This window comes from Schistocerca americana, chromosome 1 (assembly GCF_021461395.2).
Source record: "Schistocerca americana isolate TAMUIC-IGC-003095 chromosome 1, iqSchAmer2.1, whole genome shotgun sequence".
Taxonomy (NCBI): Eukaryota; Metazoa; Arthropoda; class Insecta; order Orthoptera; family Acrididae; genus Schistocerca; species Schistocerca americana.
This window is the reverse complement of record NC_060119.1, coordinates 353,767,012-353,780,724: the sequence shown is the minus strand read 5'-3', so window position 1 is coordinate 353,780,724 and position 13,713 is coordinate 353,767,012. Positions and strand designations below refer to the sequence as shown.

The 13,713-nt window shown below is 38.9% G+C and overlaps 1 protein-coding gene across 1 annotated transcript in view; it reads left to right on the top strand.

Moving 5' to 3' along the window:
- LOC124550709 (centrosomal protein of 131 kDa-like) overlaps positions 1-13,713 on the top strand; it is a 113,803-nt gene that overhangs the window by 65,083 nt on the left and 35,007 nt on the right. The window contains exon 7 of the mRNA XM_047125465.1: positions 5,407-5,610. Coding sequence (XP_046981421.1) covers positions 5,407-5,610 — 204 coding nt within the window. The remainder of the gene's footprint in view (positions 1-5,406; positions 5,611-13,713) is intronic.

Here is a 13,713-nt window from a genome sequence, read left to right as displayed (position 1 = left end):
GATCATTGTTACTCATGCATTTTGCATTCTTATGGAGATATTCCATAGAAACTTTCCTCCTCTGACATATATTTCTTTATATCTAACCAGTAAATGAAGTACCAGTTTTCGCAAATTGAGCTTTAAAATTTTTTTAATGTAAATGAATTTTCACCCCCTTAGGGGTTGAATTTCCAAAACTAGTGAAACATGTATTTTTTCATTTCTAACCGAGAAGCCAAATACCAATTTTCATAGATTTACAAATGCTTTCACAATGAAATATTTTCACCTCCTATTTCACCCCTTAAAGGTTGATTTTCCAAAAACAGTGACATGAATGTTTTTTATTTCTAAGAAAGAAGCCAATTACAAATTTTCATAGTATTAGTTTCAAAAATGCTCATAATGAAATATTTCCATAAAATCTTACATCCCTTATTCTGCACCTTTAGGGATGGAATATCAAAAAATCCCTTCTTAAACACTGCCAACAGTATAAGGCCAATACCCTCTGCAAATTTTAGGTTTCTATCCTTAGTGATTTGAGTTGGGCGATGATGACTTAGTGAGTGAGTGAGTCAGTCAGTCAGGACATGGTCTTTTATATGTAGAGATTAATGTGTGTAACATTGGAATGCAAATGTAATGTAAAATTATATCTTATTTGTTTAATATGAAGTATGTTAAATAAGTGTAAAAATTTCAGCTAGTGACATAGACGTAAAGATTTAACTTTACCAAAGTAGTGGTTTCATGACCAAATTCAAGAGGAAGACAGCAGAGCAAGTCTAAAGGTCTTTTATGAGTGTTCTTGCTTGGGGTAAAAACTATGCAGCTGAGAGCCACTGGTGAGCTTGTATTAACATGGTAGGCAATTTGAACTTTGTTCATTTTAGGTAAAAACAGTTTGAAATTGTGGATATGCATTTTATTCATTGTGGGATATCACGAACAACTGCACTGATCTTTATTTGACTCTGTCTCTCATTACACTGTGCAAATTGATTAAATGTAGGGAATTAACCAAAATTAGCAAGTCTGAATATGGGACCACCTGACTGCACAAGTAAAACATTATCTGTGTAGGAAATGATTGTTTATTGCACTGCTTTGCTAAAATCATGTTTAATTATTTTAAGTATTATTTACTGTACGACCACCAATTGAGGAAATGTGTTTGTTGACTGTGATAAAACTAAAGTTGAGTCAAAACCTGTTAAGAGGAAGCATCATTGTCCCCAGAGACATAACTATTGGTTGGTCTAATCAGGGAATAATCAGCAGAAGCACTTAATGTTGCACAGTTTTCAACACCTGCTGTCACCATCACCACCACTGCACTTCATCCAGACATACGAGCAGCTCAATTCACCTACAACTGTAGGAGTTACTCTACTGAATCCTACAACTCAAATGTAATGAGATGTGTAGAACAGAATGAGCTCCTCCATGCCAACAAGCATGGACTGTGAAAAAAATCAGCCATGTGAAGTCATAATTGTGCTTTCCTCATATGACATCCTTAAAGTCATGGATCAAGGCAATCAGATAGATACAGTGTTTTTTGACTTACAAAAGGCATCTGATTTAGTACCACATACACAGTTATTATTGAAAGTATGACCATATGGATTATCAGTATAGATTGTGACTGCATTGAGAGTATCTTGCAGTGTGGTAAACAGCATGTTATCTTGGAAGGATAGTGATCAACAGATGTGGAAATAACATCCGGTGTGCCCCAGGGAAGTGTGTTGGCACACTTGCTGTTCACATAGTATATTAATGATCTTGCAGTCAGTATTAATAGTAGCCTCAGATTTTTCACAGATGATGCAGCTATCCATAATGAAGTACTGTCTGAAAAAAGCTGCACAAATATTCAGTCAGATCTTGACAAGATTTCAAAGTGATGCAAAGATTGGTAGCTTACTTTAAATGTTCAGAAATATAAAATTGTGTGCATCACAAAATGAAAAAATAAAAATAAATAAATAAATAAATAAATAATAAACATATTATTCTATGACTACAACATCAATGAGTTGGAATAGGTCAGCTCAACATTTTGTGAGGGTATGAAGTTGTAGGTAAAGCAGGTAGCAGACTGTGGTTCATTGGTAGAATACCAGGAAAAGCAATCAGTCTGCAAAGTAGATTACATACAAAATACCCATGAGACCCATCCTAGAATATCACACAAGTGTGTGGGACCCATGCCAGATAGAATTAATAGGGGATATTTAACAGATACAAAGAAAGACTGTACTGGTATTTCTGACCCATGAAGAAGTGTCACAAAGCTGCTGAAAGAACTGAACTGGCAAATGCTTGAAGATAGATGCAAACTGTCTCTTGAAAGTCCCCTTAGATAGTTTCTAGAACCAACTTTAAGTGATGAATCTCGGAGTATATTACATGTATTGCTCCCATAGGGATTGAAAAAACGAGATTAGACTAATTGCAGTGTGCACAGGGCATTCAAGCTATCATTCTCTCCATGCTCCATATGTGAATGGAAAGGGAGAATGGTACAGTGGAACAATGGTACAATGGAATGTACCTTCTGCAGTACACTTCACAGTGGCTTGCAGGGTACATATTTAAAAAAAAAAATGGTTCAAATGGCTCTGAGCACTATGGGACTTAACTGCTGAGGTCATCAGTCCCCTAGAACTTAGAACTACTTAAACCCAACTAACCTAAGGACATGACACACATCCATGCCCACAGGTTTTCATTCTGTGATGTGTCACAAAAGCTTTGGTGACTGTTTCTGTAGTCATGTCCTCTTGAGGAACCATAATAAAGAAATGAAAAAGTGATCAGTAATTGGTAAACCATGTTTACTATTTTTTGCTGAAATAGGGAGTGTTTCAACTGTATCTAAGGCAGCCAAGTTAATAGGTTTATTAATTATTGAAAGTGTTTGGAGAGGAATTTTTGGTTTTACATATTGTGTCCTTTGTGCACATAGAAAACAAATCTGTACACAACTTTTGAGGTCACATTTATGAGTAGGCTACCAGTACTGTGAGGCTATTTACGCATCTGCTGCCTTCTTCCCTCTCATGTGACTGCTGCTAGATTCTTTCTCTAAGGAATTTAAGGATAACCAATGAATTGCCTTTGGATGTTTTATGATAAAGGATTTTGTCAGTGACTATAAAGTTGGGCTGGAATTACTGCATCTGCCATGATTTCAACTCCTAATAATAGGTAATTTTTTCTGGTCCTTTCCCTAACTTGGCACAGCTACCTATGTAATTTATATGTGGCATACACATAAATATTTCAAAATAATATCTAGACTGAATTTAACTTAGATTTATTATTCAGGTTATTATTTTTAATGTGCTGATTCTTGTAGCGTGTGTAATTTTTACTAGAGCTTTGCTAATCAAAAGTTAGGCCTATTGAAAATAATACTACAGCATGTCATGAGAAATTTCTTGTAATCTAATCCACATATTTAGAAAAATTGACATACTCCATTTAAAGGCTGGCATTCCAACATTTCAGTAACATATTCCAATTTTCACAAAACTAACTAACTTACGAGTTAATTAACAGTGATATTCCAGACCATCATAGTTTTTCACTGCAAATTTTTCCTCTTTAGTTATTAGCTTCTGAACGTTGACATTATATCACCATACCTTTGTTGCCATAATTTTTATGAGCAAGATGACATTCTTCACTGAATGATTGAGCCATTAATTTAGAATATGCATAGTTTATCATCATTAAAATATTTCCAAAATGACCACCATAATTGTAGATGCAGTGAAGGTGGTTCTATATAGTATTCTAATTTTGAAACCCATAGCATATTTCATAAACCACATAACTCCCTTAGTATACAGTCCATTTGGATTATCATATTTTAAGTTAGCTAGTTTTCAAATGATTATGTAGTGCCTGTAATAACAGTTTGTTGATGTGGCCAGCCTTTCAATAGTTGGATGTCACTCAAAACAGTCCGTCCTGGTTGAATAAATAAATGAGCAGCACCTATGTTGAGTTCGTTGTCCATTAGTGACCACACAACATGTATGTGAGTCCAATCTTTGAAAGTCTGTTTTGAGTCTGCGGGAGTCATTCACAGTGCTAACATCCCTGTGTTACTCTCTCAAGAGTGAAGCCTGCAGTTAGTTATCAAACACGCAACATCTCTGTGTGATCTTTTTGTAAAAAATATGGCCTTGAATATCTACCATTTAACATCAGGATTTGTACAGTGATTCGTCCATTGATTCTTTCATTGATATTATTTTATGTGCATTGTTCTTTTCATTATGCTGCCACTGTGTCAATCTGTTACTGTGTTCACTATTGTTATCCCTCTTCACTGAAACCATATAACTGAATTTATGTTTGGAGGTAGTAGTGTGAGATCTCTACCCTGTACAAAACATGTGAATATAAAACTGCACCTGATCATTACATGATTTACAGTGCTAATAAATGTGGAAAGAGCCATTTAAATATAACAGTTGTAGAGTGTACTTCATTTGCATGATGTCAGTAAGAGACTGGTTAATGTATCCACTAAATGAGTTTCTGAGAATGTAACAATTGTCTGATTTGAAAGGTTCTATAAATACAAATTCATGGAACCAGTGGATACACCTATGTCAGCTTAAAACTGAATCGGGATAGCCAATGTTATGGATGATCTGCTGATAAGTTTCAGCAGAGGGCTTTGGCCTTCTGGATCAGTCACTAAGCTACTTAGTTGATGAGTTCTGAAGTAGACTTGTGCCTCCCTATATCACCTACCTGTGACTGATCAAAGCCAGGGTATCATGTGAAGTTAACCACACACTTCTTCAGTCTCTTCCTAATCCATCATCAGTAACAGCACTAGAGTATCATGTGAGCAGCATACAGCTATTGTCCTGACTAATGCTGGTCATTGAAACTACTTGTCCCTCAAAAAACTCCACAGCTGTCTTCAAAGTATTGTCTGCAGGATCACATGCAAAATATATTAAAGGAGCAGTGCAGGGCAGCAAAATGTAGGGTTTGTTTCCTGTGCAGTATGTATGTACATGTGAGACTGAAATAAGTGTGATGTTCTATGTAACATCATTCAGCCACCAGAAGTAGAAATCAATAGCTGTCCTAAGGTATGAGAGATGTTAATAGATAAAGAAAAGCCTCAGTCGATGATGCTGATTTTGAATTTGCTTAGCTTCCTAAGCACAGACGTAGGAACAATAATTTTTACTGTTTGTATGTGTGTGAGAAGCCTGTCTCTGCATACTTGCTTGTGCATGTTTACATGATGCTTGTATACACAAACCAGAATTTTCACTGGATGCATGTACACACAAACCAAAATATGCAATCATTAACAAAATATCTAGGAAAAAGTACCAGATGCCTTGGTCATAATCATTCACTACAGCAAATTTATAGCTTATTGCAGATAAAGAGGCCTTGAATGAGAAATGTAAATCAATATTGCAAGAACTAAAAGTAGCTGAATCAAGATACACATCAAATCTAAAAGCTGCAGAAGAAAGACACTGCATTGATATTAAAAAAGTACGTGAAATGCATGCAGCTGCAGAAAAAGTACGACGTGAGAAATGGATTGAGATTAAAACTAAGAAAATAAAGGTATTTCACACATATTTACTTTATTTTTTTGATTCTGTAATCAGGCTGCTTAGATAATACTCAAATGTTGTAAGATGAAGTGAGGGCACTTTCTCATTTGCAAATTACTCTAAATGCAATCCTATTAATAGCTGCTGTCATTTGTCTGCTGTTGTATTGTAAATTTATTTCATCTTATGAATAATAGCTATATTTTTCTACTAAATTATGTATTTGTTTAATTCAGCATCTACCCAAAGTTCTTTCTTGGCATTGGCAGAAGAATTAATGATCCATTCTTTGTAGATTTAATTTTCTGTATTAATAAATGGAAAAAATTAAATTATCTTGTAGTAACAAATACTTGTGAAATCTAAATATATATAATATGCTTTCTTCTCTGAATATATAAAACTGAATGGATGTATAATTACTGGTAATATTAATTTTTTGGTTAATTATGCTTTAAGGTACTGGGATTGTGCATATAAAACACAACTCTATTGAATAATACTGTATGATATGTAACTATAACTTTTAGTTTTGCTATCATAGTCTATACCACCAATTTCAACTCTGAACAACATGAAATCTACTGCACTTCTGTGTCACTCATAGACTGTATAAAACTTAGTACATCGATGAAGGCTACGTCACTGTCTGTTTATTTACACATAGATGTTCTGTTTACTTCATACTCATACCTTGAATTAGCATTACACTCCAGATACCCTGATGCATTTTCTGTTAGCCTCTTTTTGTCAAAACACATATGCATATACTTTTATTGAAAAATTGAAGTTGAGAATGTAACTGTTACAACAAACACTTTCTTGTGTCTGTTGCACAGTACTTATTCCAGAAGATAAAATAGAAAATGCTTGGTAGTGAAAGACTGTGTTTTGTATGTCAAAGATACACATATTTTTGGTGTATTCCCTGTTTAAGCCAATTAAACATTTCTCCTGTAGAATATATTCCCTTTCTGAATTGCAGTTCTGGAAAGCTCCAACAATCATAACCTTTACCTGAACTCAAAAAGTTTTTTTGCTGCAGTTCTTTGGACATGGGAACAGGATGAAGTCAGAAAATGACAGATCTTGTGAACAGGGTGGATATTCCAAAAGATATAAAGATATCTCTGTTTTCAGTGAGTAAAGTGGAGGAGTAGTACAAAGCTGAACTCATATTTGTGGAAGGCAGCAACATGTATAACAGGGGCTGTGTGTTATGGACTGGGCAGTTTTTTAGGTTAGAGGGTCTCGGGAAAACTCAAGAAGGGCTTCAGTCACAAAGGGTGCAGGCTGAACACAAGAAGAATGTAGATACAGGAACCATTGGTATAACACTTGTAAATCATCGTAGCTGTGTTGGGAAAATACCAGAGCTCCAAGTGCTAATAGAAAGCACTGATGCTCGCTCAAATCGTTATAGGCACTGCAAGCTGGCTAAAGCCAGAGATAAGCTCAGCCAAAATTTTTGCAAAGAATCTAATGGTGTTCTGTAAGGATAGGCAAAACACGGTTGGCGGTGGTGTGTTTGTTGCTGTTAGAAGTAGTTTATCTTGTCGCGAAATTGAAGTAGATACTTCCTGTGAGTTAGTATGGGCAGAAGTCACTGTTGGCAACTGGAATAAAATAATAATTGGATCCTTTTACCGACCTCCCAATTCAGATGATACAGTTGTTGGAAGGTTCAAAGAAAACTTGAGTTTGATTTCAAAAAAGTACCCGACTCGTACAATTATAGTTGGTGGTGACTTTAATTTACCCTAAATATTTTGGCAAAAATACATGTTTAAATCTAGAGGTATGCATAAAACATCATCCAAAATTGTGCTAAATGCATTCCTGCTAAATGCATTCTCTGAAAATTATTTCGAGCAGTTAGTTCATGAGCCCATGGAAGTAGTAAACGGTTGTGAAAATGCACTTGACCTCTTAACAACAAATAATCCTGAGTTAATAATGAAGATCAAAACGGATTCAGGGATTAGTAAACACAGGGTTGTTGCAGTGAGATTAAATATTGTAAACCCCAAATCTTCCAAAAAAATCTCCACTCCTTCCAAATATAAGTGTAGACCTGATGAGGCTTCAATCCAAAGAAATAGTATCAGCAGCAATTGAGAGATTTATACCAAATAAATTAAAAAACGATAGAGCTGATCCTCCTTGGCACACAAAACAGGTCAGAACACTGTTGCAGAAACAACGAAACAAACATTCCAAATTTAAACAGATGCAAAATCCTCAAGATTGGCAATCTTTTACAGAAGCTCGAAATTTAACATGGACTTCAGTGCAAGATGCTTATAATAGTTTCCGCAGTGAAATTTTGTCTCAATACCTGGCAGAAAATCCGAAGAGATTCTGGTCGTATGTGTAGTATGTTACTGACAAGAAACAATCAATGCCCCTCTACACAATAGCAATGGAGATACTATTGAAGACAGTGCTGCCAAAGCAGAGTTACTAAACACAGCCTTCCATAATGCCTTCACAAAAGAAGATGAAATACATATTCCAGAATCTGAACCAAGAACAGCTGCCAACATGAGTGCTGCCAAAGCATAGTTAGTAAACACAGCCTTCCAAAATACCTTCAAAAAAGAAGACAAAATAAATATTCCAGAATTTGAACCAAGAACAGCTGCCAACATGAGTAAAGTAGAAGTAAATATCCTCAGAGTAGTGAAGCAACTTAAATCACTTAATAAAAGCAAGTCTTCTGCTCTAGAATGTATACCAATTAGGTTCCTTTCAGAGTATGCTGAAGCATTAGCTCCATACTTAACAATCATATACAACCATTTGCTTAACAAAAGATCCAGACCCAAAGACTGGAAAGTTGCACAGGTTGCACCAATATTCATGAAATGTGTTATTAGGAATCCACAAAATACCATATCATTAACGTTGATATGCAGCAGGATTTTGGAACATATATTGTGTTCGAGCATTATGAATTACTTTGAAGAAAATGGCCTATTGACAAATAGTCAACATGGATTTAGAAAACATCGTTCTTGTGAAACACAACTATCTCTTTATTCACATGAAGTGTTGAGTGCTATTGATGAGGGTTTCAGATGGATTCCATATTTCTGGATGGCTTTTGACATTGTACCACATAAGCGGCTTTTAGTGAAATTGCGTGCTTAAATAATATATGTCTCAGTTATGTGACTGGATTTGTGATTTCCAGTCAGAGAAAGTAGTTGACAGGAAGTCATTGAGTAAAACAGAAATGATTTCTTGTGTTCCCCAAGGTAGTATTATAGGCTTTTTGCTGTTCCTTATCTATATAAACAATTTGGAAGACAATCTGAGCAGCCATCTTAGATTGTTTGTAGATGACACTGTCTTTTATCAACTAATAAAATCATCAGAAGATCAAAACAAACTGCAAAATGGTTTAGAAAAGATATCTGAATGCTGCGAAAATTGGCAGTTGACCCTAAATAACGAAAAGTGTGAGGTCATCCACATGAGTGCTAAAAGGAATCCATTAAACTTTGGTTACATGATAAATCAGTCAAATATAAAGGGTGTAAATTCAACTAAATATGTAGGAATTACAATTACGAACAACTTAAATTGGAAGGAACACATAGAAGATGTTGTGGGGAAGGCTAACCAGAGACTGCGTTTTATTGGCAGGACACTCATAAAATGTAACAGATCTACTAAGGAGACTGCATACACTATGCTTGTCCATCCTCTTTTAGAATACTGCTGCATGGTGGGGGTCCTTACAAGATAGGATTGACAGAGTACATCGAAAAGATTCAAAAAACGGCAGCACGTTTTGTATTATCGCAAAATATGGGAGAGAGTGTCACTGAAATGATACAGGATTTAGGCTGGACATCATTAAAAAGAAGACGTTTTTAATTGCAATGGAATTTTCCACAAAATTCCAATCACCAACTTTCTCCTCTGAATGTGAAAATATTTTATTGACACCTAAATGGTGAGAAATGATCACCATGATAAACTAAGGTAAATCAGAGCTCGTTCAGAAAGATGTAGGTGTTCCTTCTTTCTGTGCGCTATATGAAATTGGAATAATAGAGAATTGTGAAGGTGGTTCAATGAACCCTCTACCAGGCACTTTAATGTGATTTACAGAGTATCCATGTAGATGTAGATGTAGATGTAGAAGATGGAAGTTCAAATCTCTGTTTGGCCATTCATATTTAGGATATTTGTGACCAGGATGAGATCAATGGTGCCACATTCCTATCCCATGTGCCTTCTGCCTCTTCTTCCTACCTGTCAATCACCCTTCCCCAACCCTCCATCCTAGCTGTCAGCCACCCTTTGTTAACTCACTGACCTATCAGTCCTTTTCCTCAGTAAAGGTCTTGTTTTCAAAGTCTAATCATAGAGTGATTAAAGATTTTGAGGTAGTCACTCCTCTCTCTCTGTCTGTCCATCTCCTCATCCCCATCTCTTTCTGTCTCCTCTATCCCCTGTCTATATCCAAATACTCCACCCCTCCCCCTGTCTTTCTGTTGCCTCCTCACCCTTCTCACTGCACTTCCATCTCCTCCTACCCCTCTCTCTCTAGCCATCTCCTCTTCCTACTCTCTCTGCCCATCTTCTCCTCCCCCTCTCTGTCCATTTCCTCCTCCTCCTCCTCACTGTACATCCTCTCCTCCTCCTCTCTCTATTCATCTTGTCCTCCCCCTCTCTGTGTTGTCTATGTCCTCCTTCCCACCTTCCTTTTTCACCTGCCCACTAACCATCAGTATCTTCCATCAGCTCTCCTCCTCCTCTCTCTGTCAATCTCCTCTTCCCATCTCCCCCCCTCCTCTTACTTTTCTGCCTACCAACTACCCCGCTTGATCTTCCACTCTCTCTTTGTCCATGTCCTTCTGCCCTGTAGCTATAAGTCTCCTCCTCCCCTCTCTCTGACCATCTCCTCTTCCCTCCACTCTCTGTTTGTCACCTCCTCCTACTCTCTCTGTGATCCACTCCTACCCCTCTCTCTGTCCATCTCCCCCCTCTCCCACACTCTCTCAATCTCTTCCTCCCCTTCTCTTCATCCATCCCCTCCTCTACTTCTCTCTGACCATCTCATCCTCCACTTCCTCTGTACATTTGCCCCTTCTCTCATGATACATTTCCTCATCCCCTCTCTCTGTCCCTCCCTCCCTACCCCTCTCTCTTTCCATCTCCTTCAACCCCCCCCCCCCCCTGCCCAGTCTCTGTTCACCTTTTTCTCTACCTCTCTCTAACCATCTCATTGTCTCCTCACTGTGTCGAACCCCTTGTTCACCTCTCTGCCCATCCCCTTCCCCTCTCTCTGACCATCCCCTCCACCCTCTTTGTGTATTCACCCACTCATCCCCCTCTCTGTAAATCCCCTCCTCCATCCCTTTTCTCTGTGCGTCTCTCTCTCTTACACACTGTGTCCATCTCCTCCTCCCCCTCTTCCTGTCCAACTCTACTTCCCTCTCTCTCTAACCACTTCCTCCTCCTCCTGTGTGTATGCATCCCTTCCTCCCACTCTCTCTGTCTATTACTCCTTGACCTCTTTCTGACTGTTGCATCCTGCCTTTCTCTTTGTACATCTTCTTCTTCTCTCCTTGCACATATCCTCTTTCCCTTTCTCTCTGTCCATCCTCTCCTACTCCTCTCTCTGCCCATCTCCTCTTCACCCCTCTATGCCCATCTCCTCCTCTACCTCTCTCTGTCCATCTCATCCTGCCTGTCTTTCTGTACATCTCGTCCTTCTCTCTCTGTACATATCCTGTTTCCCTCACTCTCTCCATCCTCTCCAGCCCCTCTCTATATCCGTCCCCTGTCCCCTCCCTGTGTACATCTCCTCCTCCACCCTCTCTCTGTCCATCTACTACTCCCCCCTCTCTGATATTCTCCTCTTTCCCTTTCTCTGTCCATCTCTGCCTACCCCCTCCCTTTGTCCATCCATCCTCCCACTCTCTCTGTACATCTCCTCTGCCACCCTCTCTCTCTGTCTATCTCATAATTCCAACTCTATATGGCCACATCATTCTCTCCCACTCTGTTTCTCTGTCTGATCTTCCTCCTCTCTCTGTCCATCTTCTCCCTCTCTGTCCATCGTCTCCTACTCTTCTCTCTGTTCATCTCCTTTAGCTGTCTATGTACATGCCCTCCTTCCCCTCTCTTTGTACATCTCCTCCTCTCTCCTCTCCCTATTTGTCCATCACTTCCTATTCACATATTTGTCCATCACCTCTTACTCATCTCTCTGTACATCTCCACCTTCTCCTCCTCCTTGTCCATCTCTTCTTATCTCCTCATTCTTCATCTCTAGCTATCCCCTCTTTCTTCATCTCTTAGTCTTCCCTTGATGTTTGTCCATTTCCTCTTCCTTCTCTCTGTGTCAGTCACATTCTCTCCCTATACATGTTCATCTTCTCCTCTTCCCTCTCTGCCCATCCCCTCCTCTCCCCTTGTAAGGACTGCCCATCTTTTCCTCCCTCTCTATGTCCATCTCAGCCTCCCATCTCAATCTGTCCAACTTTTCCTTCTACCTCTCTGTATGTCCAGCCCCTTCAGTCCTTTCCTGTGTCCATGACCCCTTTCCCCCTCTCACTATCTGTGCCCTCCTCCCTCCTCACCCTGCTCAGCCATGCCCATCGACATGTTTAATCACTGGAATGCTTCCAATAGTACCCTCACAACTTACCCTTTGCGCAGGGCAGTCTAGATATTTGGGTTTACTGATACTTCTCACCTTCACCCCCATGCCTATGGGAGACAGGTGGTTCTTACATCTGCAGTACTTCTTCCCAGACAATAAATACCACATATACTCGAATAATCCGCGCATATTTTTTCCTGAATTTTAGGACGAAAAACTGGGGTGTGCGGATTATTCGAAACATTGTTGGCACTGCTCCGCCACCAATAATACATCCTATTATACTATTGCATTGTTGTGGCCTCAGTCTGTGATGCATCAGTAGCATGTTTGGAGTGAAGTATTAACGTCTTCAAACTTGTTAATCATGGCTACAAGTTCTTGTTATCGCTCATACACTGCTAAAGAAAAAGTGAAAATTGTTGAAGAAGCCAAGAATATTGGAAACCGTGCAGCAGGAAGAAAGTACGATATGAGTGAGAGTTGTATTCACAACTGGTGAAAAAAAAAAAAAATGGTTCAAATGGCTCTGAGCACTATGGGACTTAACAGCTGTGGTCATCAGTCCCCTAGAACTTAGAACTACGTAAACCTAACTAACCTAAGGACATCACACACATCCATGCCCGAGGCAGGATTCGAACCTGTGACCGTAGCAGTCGCGCGGTTCCGGACTGCGCGCTTAGAACCGCGAGACCACCGCGGCCGGCCAACTGGTGAAAAAATAAAATGGCGCTTCAAGAAACTAATAGTAATTGCCGGGCATTTCACGGCCAAAAAGTGAAGCATCCGGACCTCGAGAAGGCTCTGCGATTATGTAGGTGAGAAGCGGCAATACGGATGTGCGGTGATGAGTGAAATGTGCCAACTTAAAGCATTGTATTTAGCCAAAGCACTAGGCGTTACCAGTTTCAAAGCTAACCGGGGCTGGCTATCAAGATTTTTCAACCGAAGTCAACTGAAACGGTTTAGGAATCCAGAGGAAAACTACTATCAGTCAGCAGCTTCCAGGCGATTATGAGGAAAAAATAGTGAATTTTCGTCATTATGTGATAAATCTGCACCATAAACAGTCCTATATTTTATCGCAAATTGGTAATGCGGATCACTAGGCGTTACCAGTTTCAAAGCTAACCGGGGCTGGCTATCAAGATTTTTCAACCGAAGTCAACTGAAACGGTTTAGGAATCCAGAGGAAAACTACTATCAGTCAGCAGCTTCCAGGCGATTATGAGGAAAAAATAGTGAATTTTCGTCATTATGTGATAAATCTGCGCCATAAACAGTCCTATATTTTATCGCAAATTGGTAATGCGGATCAAACGCCAGTCTATTTTGAGACGCCGCTCAACAACACAGTGAACAGAAAAGGAGAATCCAGCATCATGATACGAACTGGCGGCAGTGAGAAACAAAGATGTACAGTGATGTTGTGTGTAACTGGTGATGGACGAAAGCTACCACCTTACGTGATATTTAAAAGGAAAA